This window comes from Euprymna scolopes, chromosome 5 (genome assembly GCF_053919585.1).
Source record: "Euprymna scolopes isolate OS-2025 chromosome 5, ASM5391958v1, whole genome shotgun sequence".
Taxonomy (NCBI): Eukaryota; Metazoa; Mollusca; class Cephalopoda; order Sepiida; family Sepiolidae; genus Euprymna; species Euprymna scolopes.
Window position 1 is genome coordinate 146155163 of NC_136486.1, and position 25984 is coordinate 146181146.

Consider the following 25984-nt stretch of genomic DNA (forward strand, 5'->3'; position numbering starts at 1 on the left):
CATTGTCTTTATTGTAAGACTTCAACCAGAACTTGCACCCATCCTTACAAAACTGTTTAAACGTTGTCTTAAGGAGAATTGCTTCCAGTCACTCTGGAAAATCTCATCAGTATGCCCAGTATTTAAGAATTCAGGTGTTCGCTCATCTTCCTCGCAGTACATGCCAATAAGTCTCCTGTGCGTCATGAGTAAGTTGCTGGAATCTGTGTTAAATAGAGAAGTAATCAACCATCTCAGCAAAAATAACCTTCTTAATGACACGCAATATGGTTTCCGTTCTGCTAGATCTACAGCAGATGTGCTTACAGTTATATCGCATAGGATTAGCGAATCTCGACGGAGGCTACCTTTCTAGGGCAATTGCTCTTGACATATCAAAGGCCTTTGATAGAGTATGGCATAAAGGTTTACTTCACAAGATCTCCAGCTATGGTATAGCTGGAAATGTCTTCTCAATTATTGAATCATTTCTCTCTGATAGGTTCATAAGAGTAGTGGTTGATGGGCAGAAATCAGAAGCTCTTAGTATTAATGCTGGAGTACCTCAGGGGTCCATCCTGGGCCCAACTCTCTTCCTGATCTATATTAATGGTCTTCCAAATCACATCCTTACATCATTCGTAGACATCTATACTGATGACACTACTATCTATGGTAGCACCTCTAAGACCGTAAACAATCAAGTTCTCTGATTCTCTCTCCTCTGATCTTGAGCAAGTGGTACAATGGGGAAAGAGGTGGCTGGTTACTTTTAATGCATCTAAAATCAAGCTTTTATCTTTACATAATCAACACTCTGATCCTTATCTGGCATCAATTGAAATGAATGGCTCTCATCTTGGGGATGCCTCATGTTTTGACAAGCTTCTGGGCTTGACCTTTACTCCTGATCTTAATTGGAACACATACATTAAATCCGTTGCCAAGGCCGCTGGAAAAATGGTGGGATCCTTCTATCGATCCAGTAGATACCTCACTGCTGATGTAATTCTCTATCTATATAAGAGCCAGGTATGTCCAAGGATGGAGTACTGTTGCCACATCTGGGCAGGAGCTGCTAGAAAGGACTTATCCTGCCTTGATAGAGTTCAAAATAGACTTCATAGCCTTGTGGGGGGATGTCCTTTTCTCTTTCCTGCAACCTCTTTCTCACAGAAGAGATGTTGCGAGTTTGTCTCTGCTTTATCATTATTTTCATGGCAAGTGCTCAGCTGAGCTCCATCTATGGTCCCCCCTCGCCAAATTTTCACAAGAAACACCCGTCTAGCAGAAAACACTATCACTAATTTCCCTCACTCTTTATCTGTGCCTAAACCTAAACGTAGATTCTTTTTTAGAACTGCATGCCTATGGAATTTTCTGTTTTTCTGCTTTCCAGCTGACTACAATATGGTTGTCTTCAAGTCTAACGTAAACAAGTTTTTGATGAGCTGTTCCATATAAGTTAACAAATTTACCAAATCTCCATTACTAACGGTTACTCTATTGTCTAAAATTTCTACTGTACACTCTTTAACCTTATCCTCGAGTGACCTCTTGGCCTTGATAAGTGGTGATGCCTATGTAAAAAAAAAAAAAAAAGACTTCTTCCAGATGATATATATATATATATATATATATATATATATATATATATATATATATCATTATCAATGCAAGTTTGATTAAAGATGACAGAGTTTCCTCTTTTGCATATGTTGTTTTTAATTGGTTTCTCAACTCTGCAAACTAGTCTTTACATCTCTGTTTTTAATTGGTAGAATATAGATCCAAGAGTTGTTTTTTTCGACCATCTCAGACACAATCATCTAAAGTAGTTGAGATGGATGAAAAAACAACTAGAAACACAAAACCTAAATTGCAGAGTCAAGAAAACAATTAAGACAAACAATCAGAAAAGCTCAAAAACTCCATCATCTTTAATCAAGGTTGCATTAATACCTCTCATGCATATATAATAAACATTGCAAAGAGTTTATGCAAATCAATCAATGTTTCAATATTTCTATGTTATTATCAGAACTCCAATTCAGAGGTAGTTCTGATGACTGTGGAGAACTGTTGTTAAGTGTTAGTACTTTTAGTACATTACAAGTCGGTCTCTGCTCTATCATTATTTTCATGGCAAGTGCTCGACTGAACTCCAATTTATGGTCCTCCCTTGTCAAACTTCCACAAAAACCACTTGACTAGCTACAACCACTATATACACGATTTCCCCCACTCTCTATCTGTGCTTAAATCTAAACGCAGATTCCATGAACAAAGCTTTCTTTCCCAAAACTGGCCACCTGTGGAACACTGTTTTGCTGGTCTGCTTCCAAGTTGAATACAACATAGTAGCCTACCAAATCCAATGTAAAAAAGTTCTCATTGAGCTGTCCCTTATCCTTAATAAGTGGTGACTCCAGAGTAAAAAAAAAAAAAAAAAAAAGAAAAAAAACTCTTATCATCCAATTGGAAATCTTTGCATTAAATACACAGAAAAATAATTATGCAAACAGTAATTATATATTCACACTTTATGTGATAAGTAAAAATTATCAAAAACAAAAAAAAAATAAAAATAAAATAACAAAACAAATGACTTACGATCCAGTGAGTGAAGTTTAGGAAACATATTGAGGATTTGTGATTTATAGTTGTGGTTTCTGCATATTGGATTCGTCTGTTTCATTATTTGGGTCTTGAAACAACAAATGTTTCAGTTTAGAAAGACCACTGATGCTATAAAGAGTGTCATGGCTGTAAAATAAAGGAAAGAAATGATTTTTACAAAATGTATGCATTTAAAAAATAGTATGTGTTTGTCTAGGCCCTCTCTCCATGAAAAATAAAGAAAACTCTGTATGATGTGCTTACCCATGACGGAAAGAAAATATATCGTACACAAAAAATCATGTAAATTGATCAAGTAGATTTATTTTTATAAAGAAAAATCATTTTTAAGCAAATTTAAGTTTTTCCAATGCGTCCCTTTCCATGTTAAGAATGGCTTTCTAAAATCTCATAAAAGTTTTAATTATTTTGAGTTATCTCCCTTACTGTTTTCAAGATGGCATCGCAAGATCATTATTCATAATTTAGCCATAAAATTTGATTTTCCAATTTAAAAAATAAACCACATGATCAATTTATTTGAATTTAGGTGTGCAACATTTTCTTTCCATCACGGGTGCATACATGACATAGAGTTTAGTCTTCATTTTTTTTCTTTCTTAAGATAATAACCCTAACCCTAACTACAGTAGATATGAACATAAAAATATGTTATTTATTCAAACTTGTTATTGTGTTCAGAAAAGTTGGTTCTTAGTTATAAACAAAATTCAAAATATAGAAGTCCCAAGTAAAACCAATGGTATCTACCTAACTGTCATGTCAGAGTAATAAACATATCCAAAACTTATGAAGATTATAAGGTACAAAGTTAATTATAATTATTAATGACATAGCTTTCAAAGACAATTAGTGAAAATTGTATTTTGCAAAAAAAAAAAAAAAAAAAGAAAGAAAAAGGGTACTTATACAGTTTAATCAAGACATTAAAAAAATGAAAATATTGAAAAAAGTTATATTTTACGTACCTGTTATGGAATGACGTTCTTTGAAAAAAAATTCACTTAATTTGATCAAGTAGTTCTTTTTTTACAGAGGAAAATCAATTTTAATGAGATCAATATAAAATAATAACTTTTTTGATCAAATTAAGTGATTTTTTTTGTATAAAAACTTCATTCCATAATGAGTATGTACAATATAACCTTTTTCAATATTTTCATTTTTTAATGTCTTCATTAAACTGTACAAGTACCAAAAAAAGAAACGGGAAAGTTTGAACCTTAACAAAAGGGAGTTAATTATTTTCTTAAAACTGAAAATCTTAGGCCAATTTAGCAAAACTCAATTTTCGCTAATTGTCTTCAAAAACTGTTTTCATTAATAATTAATTTTTATACCTTATCGTTTTTCATAATTTTTAGATATGTTCATTATCGTGACACGACATTCAGGTAGATGTCATTGGTTTTACTTGAAATTCAATTTTTCAAATTTTGCTATTATAACGAAGAAAAACCAATAATTTATATAAAAACCTGTAGTAACAAGTAATTTGTGGCCCTAGGAAAGGGTCATAAAGAAAGATGCAAAAAGCAGGTAGAAAGAATATATTATACAAGAAAGTGAGTACAAAGAAAGGTTGTCAGTATTTCTGACTGTTAAATTAGACAGTCTGCAGTTTTACGTCGAGTTGTGATAATTCCTCACTAGAGAATTAATTTTCAGGGTTTTTATAATGGTTATGAGTGAATAGGTAAGCCAAAGTAGTTTGTTTTTTATTTAAAATGTTGGGTCCTGTGTCCCAAATTTCTCCCATATTAAAAAACAAAAATATAAAGAAAAGATCTGAGTGATGTAAGCATCTGTGATAAAACGAAAATATACTTTTAAAAAATCACATGAATTGATCAAGTAGTTTTATTTTTATAAAGAAAATCATTTTTAAGCGATTAATAGAAATTCGTAGGCATTACAACATAAATCTCTAAAGTTTGAATTATTGAGTTATCTCCCTTTTTTTGTTTGTTTTTTTTTAGATTATTTTGAAAATGATAGACAGGAAAGCTAGCTTCTGTCACTAATAAAATTTGATTTTCTTATTTAAAAATAAAACTACTTCATCAATTTATGCGATTTTTGGAATATGATGTTTTCGTTTACAAATTGGTATGTACATCATACAGAGTTTTCTTTATTTTTGTGTTTTAATATAGGCGAAATTCTGGACAAAACCTCAAATTTAAATTGTAAGTGGCAAGGAAAGATAACTGTCTAAATCAGGATTCAGTTGTTAAAATGGCAGCTTTGATTTGCAAACTATGAAAATTTATTATATAAAGGAAAGTTATCATTCTATGCACGTATATGTCAGACACACAAATTTACATTATTAGATTTAGTATGATGTCAAGCTTATTATGGTAACAAAAAAAAACATACGGTAATATTCGTTCATTTTGGGTCACTAAGAACCAAATTAGTGCATTTTTCTGGTAGTTGTTTCAAAAACAACACTGAAATTAGGTCAAACAGTCGGTCAGATTGCTACATTTTTCTTTCTTTTCTTCTTTCTATTATATCAAACTAATTCAAGCACCAACTGCCAGAGAGAAAGAGAGTAGTGGTGGGAGTGGGGGAGAGTTACATAGATAGAGGGCTGTCAGAGGGAATAGTAGAGATAGAGAGAGAGTGAAGTTTTAAACTCTTCTATTTTGTTACCCATATCCTGGGCAACGTCAGGTAGCTCTGCTAGTCTTCTATCTTTTTCTAAGTAATAAATCTATCTTATTTTTCTATTCTATCTTCTTCACTTCTATATTCTATCTATTTAATATTCTACTTGTTCCTGCCTTCATTAGTCCATACGTTACACTTTGAAAAAGGCCAAATACAATTTTTTAAGGCCAAATTGCTTCATAAAGCTAAATTCTCCAAATTTGGCTTTAAAAAGACCAATCTGGCAATCCTGGACAAAAATATAAGAGTGACCTCCCTTTGAGGTAGCCTCGTTTTCAAATATCATTATGATAATCTATGGTCATTGTTGTAATAGTGTGAGAAAGGAACTCATGGTAATTTCGATGTGCAGCGGTTCTTTACCGAAAAAGAGATCAGTGAAACAGTTGGTATAAAAAGGAACATTCAAAAGAAATAAACAAAAAAAAAGAACATTGTCTGCCAAGTGATGCTGAACTAAAGAAGTAAATTAAAGATTGTATCTTACAATGTGATTTTATTATTTGTATTGAACTATGTAGCACAATTACTTTTTGAGTATTTATTAGTACTTATTAATTTATTTCATTTGTGTCAGTTCTGTCTTTAAAATACAATGGACATTATTTTCATAGAAATGTTAATAAAATCATATTTGCTGCATTCTATTGGTTTCTCTGTCAAAAAAAAAAAAAAAAAAAAATTTTTTGCACTAATATCAGTTTTATCAAAACAATTATTGATTAGATAGATTGAATATATTTCTAATTTTGTGGAAAGCCACAGGTTTTGCTAGTCTATATGATAAAATGATAAGTCAACACGCATAACCAAATAGTTTCTCAATTTTGAGACGGGAACATTGAGGTTCTTTTTTTTTTATTGTTTTAAATAGATATAGAGAAGGCGGGAATTACTTTTGTAACATTTTTTGATTTATTATACTTTTTTAGTAGAGAGGATGAATTATGAAAACAGTGATCACTTTCTCCTACAATTGATTGATAATTGAGTTTTTTTTTTGTTTTTTTTTACTACTTTAAATAGAAATAGAAGGGGGATTATTTTTGGAAAATTATACTTTTGGAGGATTATGAAAACAGCATCCACTCTATTCTATGATTGATTGAGAACCATTAGTAACCTATTTGTGTTACTATATTTTCAATATCATTATTTATTAATCATTGTTGGTTTGCATTATTATTATTATTGCATTAGTATTAGCAGTATTAAAATCTGCACATTCATATGTTATAACCAGCATCATGCAAAATTTGGTGCCATTCTGTCAAGTAATTTTTTGACAGGCAAAAATAATGTTTAAGAAGAAAATAGATTGATTTATATATTTATTTCACAAATTTTTGCCCGGTAAATAGACAGTCTTTACCTGCTAATAAAATTGCCTGAAAGGTCCAAGGTTTCTAGATTCTCCAAAATCTGCAAGCCTTCTAAAAAAGAAGAAAACATAATTTCTTTTAATAAAAAATCTTAAAATATATGCGACCTGTTTGTCTAAAATAATAAATGTCAAAGTTTGTTGCTTGTTTGTGACAACAACAAAATTTAAAATTGAATATTAAATTTCAGCAAAACCAATGGTATCTACTTAATTGTCATGTCGCAGTAATAAACATATTCAAAATTTAGAAAAAAAAACGATAAGATAGAAAATTAATTATTAATAAAAATATTTTCAAAGACAATTAGCAAAAGTTGACTTTTGCAGAAATTTTCCCGAAACAATTACCTTCCTTGTTACAATTTAAATTCTCCAGTTTCTTTCTTTTTTAATGTTTAGCAAAACTTCATTTTTGCAAATTGTCTTTAAAAAATATTTTCATTAATAATTAATTTTCTACCTTATCGTTTTTCATAATTTGTGGATATATTCATTACTGTGACAAGACAATTAAGCAGATACCATTGGTTTTATTTGAAATTCAATATTTTGATTTTCGAATTTTATTATAATGAAGAAGCACCAAAAATATATGCAACCTGATTGATACATAATTAAATAAATGTGAAAGTTTTTTTTTAGTTATCACATTTATATCACCATCAAACTGTTATTTAAACCAATAATACATGATCCCTTGCTGTACTGTATAGAGCAAATACTCAGTTATTTATATTCTGAATTAGTATAATTATTTTTTTAACAGTTCATAATAAATTAATGTTTAATGTTATTCAGTTGTAAATTTATTAACAAATAATAAACAAAAGAATAGAAGCTATAAATTTACTGACCCAAAGAGGCGATGAGGTTGTTTGAAAGGTTCAAATATGTCAGTTGAACCAAACAAGCCAAAGGAATGAGATTGTTAATCTTGTTATTTGACAGGTTTAAAAATTCAAGATTGTTGCATTCCTCAATATAGCCAAGTTCCTTGATACCTGAAAGCAATGAAAAGACAATTAATATACACACAAATATATATATATATATATATATATATATATATATATGATAATGCTGTATACGACATGTTCTCATTATATCACCAAAGTTAAGCAACGTTGAGCCTGGTCAGTACCAGATGGGCGACCAATTTGGGAATTCCAGGCACTGTATGTAGGAGGATGTCAACACCTCCCTGCAAGAGTTGCAAAAACCTAGCATCATCATCTCCCCTAATGAGGATATACATGTGACTGGGGACCGCTTGTGAATTTCATACTTCCTTAGAACTTCCTTCTTTGGAGGAGATCAATTAATAGGGTTTGTGCCATTTCCGTTTCCATACATAATAAAAGGATTAAAAATCTGACAATATGAATTTTAAAATAGAAAGGAAGAAACAAAATGCTCGACAATTCGACAGTTCAGTGGGTTTAATTCAAAAGACTGTTTTCAAATGTGAAGTATATTCCTTTGGCTTCCAGTTAATGTGTAGCTTTCAGAATAGAAATATGGATCGTTTTGTCATGTGCTCTTTGTAATTTTGTCAGGTCATCAGGAGAGAATACCACACAGTGCATATTCCCTCCTGATGATCTGACATTATCTGGAAATCGAAGTATAATCCCCCACAATTAAAAAAAGTGTACAACTAATTTACGAATGGAATAACTACAAAAAGAATGTGACGAAACAATACATATTTCTATCCTGAATACCAGACATTCACTGGAAGTCAAAAGAATATACTTCAGATTTGAAAACAGTCTTTTGAATAAAACCCACTGAACTGATGAATTGTCGAACATTTTTCTTCCTTTCCATTTTAAATTCACACATACACACACACACACACACACACACACACTGATGAATTACATTCCAATACCAAAAACAGAATCAGTCCATAATCATTTTTGTCTATTTTTTTTAATTTTATACTTTATTATTTTACTTATTGAATGCCTATATTTTTTTTCATAAGTGACTTACACATGTTTCATTGTAGTGATGGGAAATATGATTCATTGTGTCATCATACAACTCATCAGAGACAAACAAATATCACAAATCACAACAAATGAACAAAAATAAAAAAAGGAGGAAATAAATCAATAACTTGCTAAAGGTTATATTCATATAAAAAAAATCCCCCAAAGATATATATTTTAATGATGGAACGATTCCAGTATTTTTCCTGATTCTGATACAATTATCAATCTCTGATTCTTCATAAATCTCTAAGTACTTAATTAAAGAATTGTTATTTTTTCACAATTACCACAAAAACACATGTTACATGTGTAGATGTTTCCTCAAGTGTAAAATACACTTGTGGAGGGGGGGGGGATCTATAGATTTTAGTTTTACTGTTAGTTTAAAATCAATAAATATTGATTACTAGCATGGGTGCCCGGCGTTGCCTGGGTGTTTGGAGGTGTATGCTGAGTAAAAAAAAAAAGGTCAATTTTTTAAACTTTGACCCCTATTATGACCCCTTAAAATTTATTGTTTGGGGCTCAAATCGAGTTATTAAGTTAGATACATGTCCAAGGAACTATATCTAAAATTTCAAGAGTTTAGACTCCAAATTATCGGAGGAGTTTGGTAGAGTTCTCAAAAGTCAAATCGTTGAACTTTGACCCCTTAGTCGCCAAATTTCTGGCCGAAAACCGATCACATAGATTTTCCCAAATCTCAGTAGCCTGTATATCAAATTTCGAGTCTTAAAATTAACAGAGTCATTCTGAAGGAAAATGTACACAGACAGACAGACAGACACGTTCACTTTTATAGATTTTATTAATACTACCAGCAGTAAAAGAATCGTTTTTTACATTGGAAAATAGGGACAATTTTTTTTTTCCGATTCAGATACCGTTAAAAGTTCTAATTTTTATGATTCCAATTAATCGTCCCAACACTAATATATATATATATATATATATATCTAATATAAAGCTGAACGTCTGTGTGTGTGTCTGGTCACAAATAGGCTCCTATATGGTTGACTATTATAGAAAACTGATCACATATAATGATAGAAGATGTATCGAGACACAGGAATGGGTATGTTTGATCTGGCATAATGATGATTCATTAAAATTGTGGGGTCTGCGTACACGCCTGGCCCACAAAGTATGGAAATAAAAAATTTTTAAATTAAAAAAAAAACGTTTACAAGTGTTTTTGATATAGATGTACATAATAATACTTTGATAAGTATGTTTTAACTTAAATAGGGATGGTATAATAAAATTGTGGGGTCTGCGTTCGCGCCTGACTTCCATAGAATAGAAATAGGCACAAACTTTAATAAAGACTTTTCATATCTATCTGCATAAGTATACTTTGATAATTATGTTTCAGTTTGAAGAAATATGGTATAATAAAATTATGGGGTGTTCGTTCGCGCCTGACCTCCATAGAATGGAAATATGTCACAAAGTTTAACAAGGTTTTTTAATATAGATCCACAGAATATTGCGATAAGTGTTTCAGTGTGAACAGGTATGGTATAATAAATTACGGGGTTTATCTATTTTATTTTTACTTTCATTATATTTTGCTTTGGTTTTGATACCCTCAAATTCGAAGCTATCTCTTTATAACCCTTCCTTTTCATAACCTATCATACTTTCATAAATCAGATATTTTATATTAATTGATATATTTGTGTTTCAGATAATAAATATACCACAATACTGCTGAAAACCTCCAGATTTTACTGACGGCTAGCATACGGAGCCATACAAAGAAACAGTAAAAGTTTGAAATATTGATATTTTATATTAATTGACATTTTTTGTGTTTTCAATATAAATATGTCTATCATATGTAACTATAGTTTCAAACTTCCAGATTCCACTTTCTACTGTTAAGCAAGTGATTATTTAATTCTTCATAGAAAAATAATCAATATTATCTTGCCCAGATTCATTAGGATTTGATATTGATTGATTTGGTTAATTTGTTTTACAACATATCAACCCATTTCAGGTTCTTTAATGCCGAATCTGGTCATTTTGGAAAAAAATTTGGCTGTTTTTTACTTTGCGGAATATGATTGAGTTTTGCAAAGGGAAGGGGGAAAAAACCAATAACATTAACGTTTAGTGTATTTTAGGTTATGAAGCCAGTATCTTGAGACTACCTGATCTGGTAGCATCAGTTTGATAGTGGTCTTCATCATTAGTGATAATAAAGGTGTATGTGATTGTGACCATCTGTAACTATAAAATCTTACATAATGCTTTCAAAACAAATACTTGTTATTTGATTACATCATTCTAAAAAAATTATAAAAGACATAATGTGTGTTCAATTGTAATGTGCCAGAAATTAAATTATGCCTAACTGCATCATAAATAATACTGACCGAATCCATTTAGATCAAGGATTATTATTGATTCAACATCAAAATCTCCACTTTTTTCACGCAAAAATCCTCGTGTGATTCTTTCAACTGAAATATATAAAAAAAAAAAAAATTGATGGAAAAAAATTTATTTGACATTTTCATAGAAAGAAAAAAAACGTCTGGTGAATTTTACAATCATTTTGAATCAAGTTTTTAAAGAAAATAAAATTGTCTAAGTAAAAGGTTGAAATCTTTTAAAAAATTCAATTTAAAAAAGGTTTTTTTTTTTTTTTTTACAAAGGAGTCAACACTTATTAAAGCCCGGAGGCCACTCAAGGATAAGGGTTAACGAGTGTATAGTAGTTTATGGGAAAATATAATCGTTAGTAGTGGAAATTTGGTAAATTGGATTACTTAAGGGGATGGCTCATCAAGAACTTGTTCACAGACTTGAAGATGATAATATTGTAGTCAGTTGGAAAGCAGGAAAACGGAACAGAGTTCCACAGGTATGCAGTCCTAAGAAAAAAGCTTTGTTCATGGAATCTACGTTTAGGTTTAGGCACAGATAGAGTGGGGGAAATTATTGATAGTGGTTGCAGTTAGACAAGTGTTTTTGTGAAAATTAGGCAAGAGGAGACTATAGATTGGAGCTTAGACGAGCATTTGTCATGAAAATAACGATAAAGCAGAGGCAGGCTCGCAATGTCTCTTCTGTGGGAAAGAGGCTGCAGGGAAGAGAAAAGTACATCTCTCACTAGGCTACAAAGTCTATTTTGAACTCTGTCGAGGCAGGATAAGCTGCTTCTAGCAGCTCCTGTCCAGATATGGCAACAATACTCCATCCTTTTTTTTTTTAATCTAGGCACAATTAAAATTTTACTGGCTCCATTAAATGGGGAAGATTGCAAGCACATTTTCAATAAACTACAAAGCCACAATTGGCTTATCTATGGAATATTTTTGCCATATCTATTGAAATAAACAAGCGTATGGTTGCAAGAAAAATACAGACGACCGAGTAAGGTTAAATGTATATATATATTATTTCTCACAAAATCAGAGATTAAGGCGTCGTCGTTAGGATGGCTGGCCGGGCGTTGAGATAAACTCGTCAACGATCAAAGTTTCTTTGGGTGCGGGGCAGTGATGGCAGAAATGTAGCTTAGCATGTGCGGCGATCCTTGTTAGCTGATATCGCTTAGCGCGGGGTTGGTGAGAGATGATGATTTGGTATCAGCTGAAGAAGGAAAGGGGCTTGTATCAGGATCGCGGATGAGATAGTAGCGGTGGGCAATGCTGGCTGTGCGTAGTAAGCTCCGCGTCTGATGTCGTTGGCGAGGGGTCAGATACAGGTTGAAGATGGAGCGAGTTCACAGTGCGCCACACTAGTGCCAATCTGTCTGTTGTCGAAAAGGCTGGTATTTTTATAGTCATGAAGCGGACGTAGTAAGGAGCAAAGAAGGTTTTTTTTTGTTTTGTTTTTTTTTAATCGCTGGCTTGAGTTTGCTTTTTGATTGTGTTTGTTTTTCGTGCTATAATGTGTTGTAGTGAACCGTCTGTTTGGTGTATGTATGCATGTGTTATATCGATTTGAAGCTAATAAAATTGTGAATATAATCTAGTCGGTGTTGTGACGTTGCAATGTTTTGGGAATTATATATTGGTGTTTATATGCTTAGGAGTTGCATTTACTGTGATGTTTGTGTTTTGTATTTTGTTTTCTTTTGCTGTGCGGCTTTCTCTAGCGGTTTTCTTTGTTGAAGTAAGGTGCGAGTTATTCTAATGATGTGTGTATCTAAAGAAATGGGATTTGAAGTTGTCATGTGTATTTATTGTGTTCATTTGTGTTGTACCGACGAACAGATTTGTCCTAGCATCGCCATTGCTGGTTTCCGGTTTATTCATGGAGATATAGAGGGATATGCGATATAACACTATGCTGGTGCATTTATCACTAGTCGCTCACTTTTACACAGTCGAAAAAAAAAAAAATTTCAAATCTAATAGGTCCTGCACTATCAGCTAAGCTCCAACCTCTGTCCCATCACCAAAATGTTGCATCTCTGTACCTGTTTTACAAGTACTTTAATGGAATGTTCTTTGATGAACTCTTAGTACTTGTGCCTCATCGACATACATACTCCAGACTTACCCGACAAACTACAAAATCCCATTCCTTCACTATTGACGTCTCTAGATGCCGGAAAGCCTTCTACGCTAATAGTTTCTTCTCTCAGACTGCTAAATTTTAGAATCTCCTCTGCTTCCTGCTTCTCTGACTTTACTCACCTGCAGAAGTTTAAATGTAATGAGAACAGACATCTCACTGCTGATCTCCCCCATAGTCCCCCATTTGACATGATTCCAAATAGTAGCCCTTTATGTTCCAAGTGGCAATACGCTTTATTTTGGGTGAAAAAGAGTAAAAAAAAAGATTAAAATAAAATAATCATTGTCATAAATACTTCATTGATATTTTGTTTTTTAAATTTACAAATTCATGATGGACAAATCTCTGCCATGTAAACAGATGTGCGTCATTCTTGTATGTGATACTTGATGTTGATTATAGTATTTAGTAACAAATATGATTGCATTTTGCCGCTTTCGTAGTAGTAACTGTGTGTAGAGGTAGTCTGTCGCATTTTTTTTCTTCATAACGGTTTTAATCAGTTTTTGTAGAGTAGCTTCCATTATTGCTTTGGACTTAACAATTCTTTGAGTGTTAATCCCTCTTGTTATGAAAGAGAAATGGGAAGGAGATCCTCAAAATACATCTGCTCCATACTACAAACAAAACCCAAGAAGCTTTCCTTAGATCCAAGCACGCAAATCCATGTATTTAGAAACTTTAATATCCACCAGAGAGGTTATCTCCATTTCTCAATCTCCGTAGACTCAACTCTAACAGCACACTTCTCAGTTGCTCATTCTCTTATATTAACTGTCACATCTACTAGATAGTGATGACCAGCAAGTCTCATTTTCAACCTATTCTTGACAATGTTGCCTGAGGTTTGTAGGACAGATACTGGTCACCTCGTAATAATGATTTATATCACAATCAAGCTTGAGCACCAAACTAAAACACCATTACTCAAAACAAGCTATGATATGGAGAGTAGACAACGCATTCGGGGTGCGTTGTTGGCAGCTCCCGGAACTTGCATCTCCTAATTTGCCTCTAAGTCCTCATTTAGAAGAGTGATTTTTCTGACAAAGGGAGAAGAAAAAGCTGTATTCTAAGCCGGCAGTATTTTTGTGTGAGTAGTTGCCTAAGATGTCGGAAAGTTTCTGTTTCTATTTCTATCCTTGTACTAATAAGAGTGCTGGAGGTAAACGTTTTACTGGGCTGATGTTATCCGCCTGATAGTCAGGGATCCAAACCTTGGACTAACCACTAAGGAGGCTGTCCTATCAGCAGTTGCAAAGTACTGGGCTGCTGTATTGCCATTTGGTGAATGGATTCTGGACCATGCAGTAGCTTCTGGTGGAGCTTCTTGATACCATATTAGTGGGTAATTGTTACGGTTTTACCTTATCGTGCTACAAAAAAAGTATTTCTTCATTTCTTTTTCTCCCTTACTTTCCCTCTCTGCCCTGCTCTAACCAAGTCTGTCGATCTATTCCACAAATCCTAAAACTCCATCATGAAAAGTCTCTAGAAATAACACACAATTAAACCCAGAACTCCAACTTCCAATGCAGACTCCTACTACCATGTCTTCTTCTCCAACATCAGGGGTCTACATTCCAACCTTCCAGAAGTTGAAATCCAATTACAGCAGACCAAACCAAACCTATTATTCCTAAGCAAAACTTGCATTGGACCGACTATTTCCCTAGAAGAGTTCGTAATTAAAGAATATTCTAATTTAACATCCAAATTTGACCCCCAAGATCGCCATGGGCATGGAATATGTGCCTACATTAGAAATGGCTTTCCATGTGGTAGGGACATCTCCAAAGAAGATCCTAAATTACCCTACATGTGCTTTCGGTTTGCACTTGCTCACACCACTGTGTTTATAGTTGCCCCCATAACAATGGAGTTACTATCTTTAAGAGCATATCTGAGACAGATGATAAAAGGAGGTTCTGTCAAAATTTCTCCATTACTTACGATCTAACTCAGATTGCTCACGAACCCACCCGTGTGCCCGACACGGAAGGTCAGTATACAAATCTCCGAGACTTTTTCTCACAATTTGCCCCAAACTATGTTCATCTTTCGTTCTGTCCTCACTGGGATCTTCTGACCACTCAATTGTCTCAGTTAAGATTAAAAAAAATGTAATAAGTCCGCCAACATATCTCTCTATTGCACAGTATAGCGATACTCTATGACTAACTGGAATAGCTTTCGTACATTTATTTCAGATCTTTTTCTGTGTTCCATGTTTATAAAGAATGCGTCCTCTATAGTATCAGACCCGATGGAATTATTAATTGTAGGTATAGACCGCTTCATACCCTGCAAAAAATTCCAGCAAAAACCTAACAGCAAGCCGTGGTTTCCTCCAGAATGTGCTGTTGTCATTGCACACAGAAATAACTATTTCGATTGTTTCCAATGTAATAGATGTACTGAGACTAAAGCTGCCTTCAGGACTGCCAGCAACCACTGTAAAAGAGTAATAAAGAATGCAGAAGAGCTGTATGCTCAGTTTGTCTGTTGAAGTAACTGAGCAGCAGCTTGGTTCTCACCAATTTTGGCAAATTACAAACAGGGTCCTGAATAGAAGTGTGTGCTCTATCTCAACCATCATCAATGGACCTGAGGTAATCTCGTCAGCATCAGACAAAGCCAAACTCTTTGCCAAAAACTTTGTAGCTAATTCTACCCTATGTAATCAGGGTCGCCAACCCCCTGTATTTTCTCCTTCCTGTGGCTGAAAACACACTATGCAACTTACAAATATCTGTGCATGATGTTGCCAAGCTAATCAAAAACCTTGATTCCATTAAAGTAACTGGCCCTGATAGCATTCCTATTATAGTACTCTAAAAGCTTCAACCAGAACTAGATCCCATACTTACAAAGCTGTTTAAGTGTTATCTTAAGGAAAATTGCTTCCTAACACCCTGGAAAACCTTATCAGTATGTCCCATATTTAAAAATTCAGATGATCGGTCATCTCCCTCTCAATACAGACCAATCAGTTTCCTGTGCGTCATGAGTAAGTTGCTGGAATCTGTGTTAAATAGAGAAGTAATCAATCATCTCAGCAGAAATAGCCTTCTCAGTTACATGCAATATGGTTTCTGTTCTGCTAACAGTTATATCTCATAGGACTAGCAAATTTCTCGACGGAGGCTTTCTTTATAAGGCAATTGCCCTTGACATATTAACGGCCTTTGATAACAAATGTTATTAAACAATGTAGAATGATTGCAAATAATTATTTTATTTGGTTTAAACGAAAATGACCTCAGAGTTTTTCTTTGTTTTTCGATTGCCGGCATAAGTGAAGATGCAGTTTATTTCAGGTATGCCCTGACGCCAGATGACGAAGACACAGACACAAAACCAGAGTGACGCCCGAAGAGGACAATGTTGCCACACGGACTTGGGGTCATGCACGTTTAACGTGCCTTGAGCAGCGGAGGTATGTTTTCCAGTGACCAGTGCGAGTCTGGTCACGCTGGAGGGGTCCACCACTAGACGACGCATGCCCGGGACACGAAAGTGTCACATTCACGTGCCAGTGACATATATCTGTTATAATCTGGTGCCGATGACTATCACGATCTGTTGCCGTGACTCTTGTGTCACAACGTGATGCACGGGACACCGTCCCGTTACAACGTGGTGCCGATGACTTAGGACGATCACATCTGGGATGTGCACGAACGAGTGGCCACGGACACATTTTGAAGCGTTTGGAACTCAGTTCTCTTGAAAAAAATATATATATAAAGGAAATGGAAAATAGCACAGAAAAATGTTTAGAAAAAAAAAAAAAAGAAAAAAAAATTGGAGAAAAAGAACGATTGAAAAGAAAACTTATCGAAGAGAAAAGAAAGACTGACATTGAACGTACCGAAGGGAAAAGAAAGAGTGAAATTGAACTTTGAGGGCATAAATAGCAGTCAGAATGCAGAAAAAAATGTGCAGCGAGACAGGGAAGTGGAGATATGGAAAGAAAGGAAGCAGACGAGAAAGGTCGGGACAGATTTTTATTGGTTCTTATTTGCTTCGCTCAGATTTTTTTTTAGGCGCTGTTGTCAGGGTGCTTTTCGTTGGTTACGTATTCTGTAAAGATTTTTTTTCCTTAATATTGCAAAGTATTGTTGATTTTTTTTTGTCACCCCCAAAGAAAAAAGTGAAAATGAAATATGTATTTGTTTAAACGGGTTGATACGTTGTTGTATTGGGGCATTAAGAACAGTCGCGCATATGTTGTCACCGATATAAGAGAGAGAGAGAGAGTTTTGCTTCCTTGGGTCCGACGAACGAAGATTGCCCCATCGATTGACCCTGTCACGTAGATAATTGAGTTTTCTGTCGGAGAGAGAAGAGAAAACCTCGCAGTTAACAAGTGGCCAGTCCCTAACTAAACAGCTAACTGCGATTGTACCGTGATTGAAATACAAGGAAGTTTGTACAAAAGGAAACGCATATTGACTTGGTCCTTTCAATTGTTTTGCATGACAAGTCTGTTTCAGGAAACCGGCCGTTGACATCCTCGCCGAGGAAACACCAGAACCGACAACCGGGGTCATTCCACCACTGGACGACGCGCGGGTGACGTAAGTGTCACATAGGTGGAAATGTCTTCTCAATTATTAAATCATTTCTCTCTGATAAGTTCATAAGAGTAGCTCACAGTATTAATGCTGGAGTCCCTCAGGGTTCCATCCTGAGCCCAACTCTCTTCCTGATCTACATCAATGATCTCCCAAATCACACCCTAAGGTCATTTGTAGACATTTATGCTGATGACACTACCATCTATGGCAACCCTTCAAAGGCCATAAATGACCAAGTTCTTGGATTCTCTCTCCTCTGATCTTGATCACGTGGTGCAGTGGGGAAAGAGGTGGCTGCTTAATTTTAATGCATCTTAAACCAAGCTTCTATCTTTCCATCATCAATGTTCTGATCCCCGTCTGGCATCAATTGAAATGAATGGATTTCTTCTTGGGGAAGCTCCATGTTTTGACAAGCTTCTGGTCTGACCTTTACTCCTAATCCGAGATGAAACACGCACATCTAACCCTACTTCATTTTCATTAAACTCATCAATTTTCGATTTCTTTTTTCGATTTGCACAAAACACCTTGATTTTCGATTTTCTTATGAGCATATGCATTGTTTGACAAGTATCTTAAGTGAAAACCAAAATAACGACCATTGAAAACATACATTGAATAATAAAGGTCAATAAATATCATGAAAACTACATGCCAGCAAGAATTTTTAATGCGATATACATTCAAAATAAACCTGAATACCCTAAAAATAAACTTTTGAAAGGTGGGTCTTTAGTTGGTACACATCAACAATTTCACCTATTTTTTTTTTTTTGACCAATAGTGGTAGTAGTAATATTGTTTGGATGTGGTTTGCTGTGCGCTTTCATACCAGGGTCTACAGTTACGGAATGAAGATGTCATGTTAAAAAAAAAATTATGTAATTTGATCAAGTAGTTTCTTTTAACTAAGAAAATAAAAATTTGAGATTTTTTGTAGAAATTTTTTCTACAAAAGGTAAAAGACTCTGAAGACACGACATTCATAAAACCATGAACACTTACCTTAAATATATTGAATTCTCTGTTGCAGAAAACATTGCATCTTTAGCATGCTCCGAGCTGTTAGAGGGCTCTAGGTAATCCTTCCTGACTGAAGCATATCAAGAAGTCAAGTCTTGTTAGATTCGTGATTAATCCTATCACAAGAAAGTTGAAAAGTCCAATAAAGTTCAGGATGGGAAGAATACGCCATGTTTGGTTCTTCCTTCTTATTAAGTTTTCAACCAGAGAAAATAATTCAAGATCTTATTTAACGGGATTAAACCACAATGGTGTGAGTTCCTATAGAATACTTTTCTATAGAGGAATAGGCGGGAAAATCTTTCCAATGGATTCTCGTGGAGACATGATTGACATGTCTTTACATCACAAGATTCAAACTGGAATTTGCTGGAATTCGTCGGTAGAGCATTTACTCTATCGCATGATGGGAGTTGTATTAAAACCTTTTTGTCCTTTTTGCATAGACAAGATAACGCTTGACATTATTTCAAATGAGATTTAATGTTAAAGGCATGAATTTGAATTACATCATTCTTCAGTTCCAAAAAAGACTCCTTCATGACAGCACATGTCAATTTATATTGGAGCAAATCTGATAAGGAATATTTTTACCCGCCTTGTAGATGCAGACAATACGGCATAATTACGTTTGACACACCGGTTCCCGTCAGATCACCATAGTTAAGCAATGATGACCCTGGTCAGTACCATATAGGTGACCATTTTGGATTTCCAGGTGCTGTATGTACTCTCCACTTTTCTCAGCATTGTTTCTAATCGCCCTGGACTTCTCCTTGCCACTGGATTTAAGCAGTGCCGATTCAGGAGAGGTGTGGTTGAAGATTGCACAACCTTTACCACACAATTACATGCGCAGCTGCCCCTACAGGGGGTATCCTTTGTCTTTCGAGACAGAACGGAGGCATCATTATCATCATATGGAGACAGGCACTTATACGAAACTCAGATTCCTGCTGCAGTACTTCCTAAAAGGGGGAGTTTGTATTAAATTCCCTGTTTGGATATATTTGGATTTATTATATATCTCAACTTGTTGCGGCGAATTAAGTCAAGAATATTCTAGAGGTGAATTCCTTTCTACCTTAGTCTAGATTAACTTCTATATAGTTCCCTGGAACTATACTATTCCTCTGTTTGGGAACATTACACATTGTAGTCATATTTACCTGTCAAAAACTTAATTGAATTTTTCAGCTTTCTGCAATAAGAGAAATCGCTAAGATAAAATCCTCAATTTGCTGCAGTTAGAGAAAAACTACTAAAAGCCAATTACCAGCTAGTGGGGGCATGCTAAACTTGCAAATATTTTGCAAATATGGAACTTGAACAATGCAACTTTCAAGGTTTTGGTTTGTGAATTTCGAACTTCCTAAAAAGTCTTTTAGCTGTGTGGAATACATTTCCAAAAACTGTCTTTGGTGCATAAATTCACGCCTGTGTAAACAAACTTCCAGAGAAACTCAACTGCCATCGACCATTGTTATAGAATGTCCGGAAGTGATTCCGGCCATGCGAATTTCAGCATTTTTGCCATTTTGATACTAAATGTATCTATTATAAGGCTGATTTGGATCTTGATAGTTCGAATTGAGTTGTTTCTCTCTTATATATTCAACATAGCCGATGAAAGTTGTACATCTCGCTTCATCCTAAATCTGATTTTCTTAGTTTAAGAAAAAAAAAAAAAAAAAAAAAACTTGTTCAATTTAGAATATGACTTCTTTTTTTTTTAACTGTTTTTTCACCCCAAACAACTAATTGACAGACCAGATTTGCAGGAATACAATACAGATGAATGATCTGGTATTTTTTACATTAGGTCCACCTCCACAATTTTCTTTAAAATGACGACCTGAATAGGTTTTCGACTATGCTGAATAAGAAAATCTCATTTAAATTTTGAAGTAGTTTTCAAGATATAAAGACTTGCATTTTGCACAGTAATTCACTGGCGGCCATGTTTGTATGTGCGCAATAAACAAATAGTTCCACCTTCACAATTTTCTTTTAAAATGTTAAGAATGGCTTTCGGAATAATCACTCCCAACCTTCCCATATTAAGAATGGCTTTCGGAATAAACACCCCCAACCTCCCCATGTTAAAAATTGTGGAGGTGGACCTAATGTAAAAATTCGACTATGCTGAATAAGAAAATACCATTTAAATTTTGCAGATGCACGTTACTAATTTCTCGCTTGTGAAAAAAAAAAAAAAAAAAAAAGTTAATTTATTTCCGCCAGGTGGCAGTGCCGGTAGAAGAGAAGTAGATTTGTTTGTCGCACGCGAGTACAAACATAGCGGCCAGTGAATTACTGTGCATAATGCAGCTCTTTATATCTCGAAAACTACTTTTGTCTCTGCAAAATTTATATGAGGTTTTCTTATTCAGCACAATCGAAAACCTCCATTAGTCGTCACTAAAAAAAATTTTGAAGGTGGACTTAATGTAAAAATTTACCAATGATTTTTATGAAAACCGTAAATTGTTAGGGGAAAGTATAGAAAAGTTGAGGGTTTTTTTCAAGAAAATTTACACATTTTTGTAAAATATTTCTGTAAAATAAGTGAAAAAAAATTTTGGTGCTAATGCACTTACTGATCCACGCTATTTTTTAAATCGTATTTCCAAGTTTAAATGAAAGTTTTTTTGTTTTTTTTTATTCAATTGCAAAGTTAAAGTACAGAATAGGTACAAAAAACGGTAAATTTATACAAACACCGTGACAGCGAATTAACCCTAACCCTAACCCTAAACCCTAACCCTAACCCTAACCCTAACGCTGTCACGGTGTTTGTATAATAATACCCAAAAAACCTCCCCTCTGGTTTTTTTTTTAAATAATAACGTTATTTCAGCACGGATCAATATGTGCATATCAATGAGTACCAAAAATTTATCTAGGTATTTTCTCTGCCCACGTTTCAAAATAATCACGTCAAATTTTGACAAACTTTAAGCGGTGATTGGAGTTATCTCCCCTGGTGCCCCCTGCAATATAGGTAAGATGGCGAGATACAATCGATTTGATTTTCCTCTGTAAAAAAATAAAATAAAATAAAAACTACTTGATCAAATTAAGTGATTTTTTTTTAATGAAAACTTTATCCCATTAAACTGCACAAGTACCTATTTCTCATATCATTCGAAAACCCTATTTAACGACATAGCTCCTATGATTACCATCATAGGAGCTGATCTATACAAGCACCAACCAATACCTTTTGGGGTCGGGGGTCTAAATGATAGGAATACAAAATACGAATAAAAACAAGAAAAATTGGACCAGTGTGCACTGGCACTGCTAGTGCACTGCAGCCACTGCACTACTGGTTGTCCAAGTTGTCCAACATGCAAATAGTATTTATTCCGAAAGCCGTTCTTAACCTGAGAGGTTGAAAATAAGAAAATGCTTTTCGGAATAAACGCCTCCAACCTCCCCATATTAAGAACGGCTTTCGGAATAAACACCAACTTCCCCATGTTAAGAACAGCTTTGCAAGTTGGACAACTAGTGAGTAGTGCAGTGCACATTAAACAAAAATTGAACCCAACAAAAATTTTAAAAAATTGTTTTTAAAAAGCCTAAAAATAACTTAACTTTTTCTGTTGTTAGTAAAAAAAATAAATAAATAAATAAACCTCCGAACTTTGCAAAAAAAAACAAGTTCTAATTTGTTTTTACGTCAAGAAACGGAATTCATTAATTTAAAATAAATACCAAAAGAAACGATAAGTATTTAAATAAATTCACAAATTGTGTTTCATATAAGAAATTTAAAAAACAAACCTGATTTTTTCGACATGACATTTGGTTGTCCACGGCAACTTTAAACAACGTCGTTTGTTTGGTTGGAGTTTCTTATCTTCTTGTTTGTTTATTTTTTCATTTTATAAGATCATAAAGATTTGGAAATTTATCGTTTTTTATTTTTCAGATAAAAATGAAATAAAGATAGTTAACGTTTGTAAATTAAAAAAAAAATGAATAAAAAGAAGTTAATAACTCCTGTTCCTGCACGCACTAATGATGCCAAAGGAGGTCAAAAAATGGAAATGATTGAACTTAACTACTACAACTTCTCACTTGCGCACTGAACAAGCAGCAGAAATACTTATCTTACTGATCTCAACCCGCTATTAAAAAATAATGTATTGCTGTACGTACCCGTGATAGAAGAAAATACCTTACCCCCTCAAAAAAAAAAAAAAATTACGTAAATTGATCAAGTAGTTTTATTTTTATAAAGAAAATCATTTTTAAGTAAGTTTGAGTTTTTACAGTAACCTTCCCATGTTAAGAATGGCTTTCTAAAATCTTGATTTGGAGTTATCTACCTTATTTCTTCAGACTGTTGTATATCGCGAGATCGTTGCTTGTAGTTTAGTCATAAAATTTGATTTTCTTAGTTAAAAATAAAACTTCTTGATGAAATTATATTGTTTTTGGAATCCAATATTTTCTTTTCGTCGTTGGTGTAATGTCGTTTTATCGAAGCGTGGTAAATTGTAACAGAGACATCGTTATGTGAATTATGATTTATTGAACATGTATATGTTTATTTTCATTTTTGTTCAGCGTTATTGGTTTCTTAACATCTTAAAAAAGAATGGGTAGCGGGGTGGTAACATTCATCGCCAACAAGAGTAATAAGACGCCTCCTTCCCTCCGCTAGCCTGTAGGATACCCTTGAGCAAGGTCGAGTATCCACTTAGCTCCTTCCCCCATCCCCGATCAGGGTACTTGAGCAGCCTAATGGATTTTTAGAAACTGATCAACCTTCTGTTGTGTTAGGTAAATGATACTGGCAAAATGGCTAAGACTTCCTGTTCTATATGAGCACTACCCCGATAGCAATTAATTGCAACTTACTATAGGTAATCTTTTTGTAAAGAACATAATGATAAAACAAAATGTTCTAAATTTGGTCAACATCGTTAATGAAATTTCCAGGCATGCTGGAAATTCTTCGCTCAGTAGGATAGATCAAGTGTAACAAGTAAATAATGGACAATCAACAATTCCCCCACTATCCAACAATCATGAGGTTGTTTGCTCAGCAACGGAGAAGGCTAACATGCTTGCCAGTCGGGTTGCCTCCAACTCCACACTGGACCCTGCTAACCACCCCCTCCATCACTTTCCTTTGCGGATACACGCCACACTAGACGATCTGAAAATCACCCCTTCTCAGGTGCATGCTATCATAAAAAATCTTGACACTTCAAAAGCATGTCGACCTGATCTTATCCCGGCTGTGCTATGAAAAAAGTGCTCTGCCGAAGTAACTCCGGTTCTCTCTAAACTTTACAACAAATGCCTTAATGAATCTTGCTTTCTTGCCTGCTGGAAGACTGCTTCTGCGGTACTAGTTTTCAAGAATTCTGGCGAAAGAACTGACCCAGTAAATTACCACTCCATTAGTCACATCCCACTTTTCGCTAAAATATTTGAGTCCATAATTAACCAAGCTCTAGTTCATCACCTTACAGATACTAAACTTCTGACCGACCAACAATATGGATTTGGGCAAGCCCGTTTCACGAAAAACATCCTAACTGTAATCTCTGAGCATATATACCATTCACTTGACAAAGCAGGAGAGGATAGAGCGGTAGCTCTAGGTATATATAAGGCTTTTGACAGGGTATGGCATGAAGGTCTCCTCAGGAAAATTAGATCATACGGTGTCACTGGAAGAATACTTAACATAATTAAATCCTTCTTAGATAAGAGAAAAATCCAAGTTTTCATCGATTGTTGTATATCTAAACAATATGATATAAATGCGGGAGTGCCTCAGGGGTCTATCCTTGGACCTCTATTGTTCCTAATATTCATAAATGACCTCCCTGACAAAATTGTCTGTGAGATGGGTATATATGCTGATGACACCACGCTCTATAACAGACATGACAGAAAAACAAATGAACACATATCTAAAGAAATGGCAGAAACACTAGAGGACGACCACCAATCTGTAGTGGAATGGGGACAAAAATGGATGGTCGCATTCAATGCTGCCAAGACTAAACTTGTTTCCTTCAATAACTACAAGAAACCTTCTCTACCACCAATAGCAATGGCCAAAGACTCTTTATCTGAGAGTACATCTTTTAAACTCCTCGGCCTAACGTTCACAGGAAACATGAGTTGGAAAAATTACATTGAGAGCATTGCCAGGACTGCTGCGAAAAAGGTAGGTTCTCTCTATTGTGTTAGAAAGCTACTAACGCATGAAAGTATCCTATATCCCTATAAGGCCACCATTTGCTCATGTATGGAGTATTATTGTCATATTTGGGCTGGTGCATCTGCTACTAGTCTCCCACTCCTAGACAAAGTTCAAAAGAGAGTCGCCAACCTAATAGGTCCTGAACTGTCATCTAAACCTCAGCCTCTGTCCCATCGACGAAATGTAGCATCCCTCTACCTGTTCTACAAGTACTTTAATGGTGAATGCTCCAACGAATTGCAAGCACTTGTACTTCCTCGACGTAAAAACCTCCGACAAACCCAACAAGCAGCAAAATCCCACCCCTTCACAGTTGAGATCCTTAGATGTAAGAGAGCTTTCTACTCCAGTAGTTTCTTCCCCAGAACCACTAGACTTTAGAATTCCCTTCCGGGTTCCTGCTTCCCCAACTGTACTGACATGCAGAAGTTCAAGTGTAACGTGAACCAACATCTTGCTGCCCATCTCCCCACATAGTACCCCTGTAACTTACGTCCCTGAAAGTGGCAATGTGCCTTGTTTGGGGTGAAAATGTAATAAAAAACAAAAAAAAGTGTCACCTGATCATCATCAAGTAACTGTCTACAGCAAAACCAATCTTAGAATCGGGACATGGAATATACAAATTATCCTCCAAGAAGGAAAATTAGAAAATGTGAAGCAAGAAATGGGAAGAATGAAATTGAACATTCTCGGGCTTTCAGAGATGAGATGGAAGAGAGCAGGTTGCATAACATTCGAAAATTTTACAATCATTTACTCGGGACGAAATCTATATCAGAGAAGAGTAGGAATTATATTAGATTCTGAAACTTCGAAGACTATGAAAGGCTTCTGGACCATCAGTGACAGAATTGCATTAGTCAAGCTGAAGGATACACCCTTTGACATTGACATTATACAAGGATACACACCA

The 25984-nt window shown here is 34.6% G+C and overlaps 1 protein-coding gene across 1 annotated transcript in view; it reads right to left on the reverse strand.

Moving 5' to 3' along the window:
- Positions 1–23052, reverse strand: part of LOC145277005 (uncharacterized) — a 30502-nt gene extending 7450 nt beyond the window's left edge. The window contains exons 1-5 of the mRNA XM_080128601.1: positions 22623–23052; positions 11067–11153; positions 7537–7683; positions 6671–6731; positions 2593–2745 (exon numbers count right to left, since the gene is read on the reverse strand). Coding sequence (XP_079984727.1) covers positions 2637–2745; positions 6671–6731; positions 7537–7683; positions 11067–11153; positions 22623–22638 — 420 coding nt within the window. The 5' untranslated portion in view covers positions 22639–23052 and the 3' untranslated portion in view covers positions 2593–2636. The remainder of the gene's footprint in view (positions 1–2592; positions 2746–6670; positions 6732–7536; positions 7684–11066; positions 11154–22622) is intronic.
- Positions 23053–25984: the final 2932 nt, after the last annotated feature.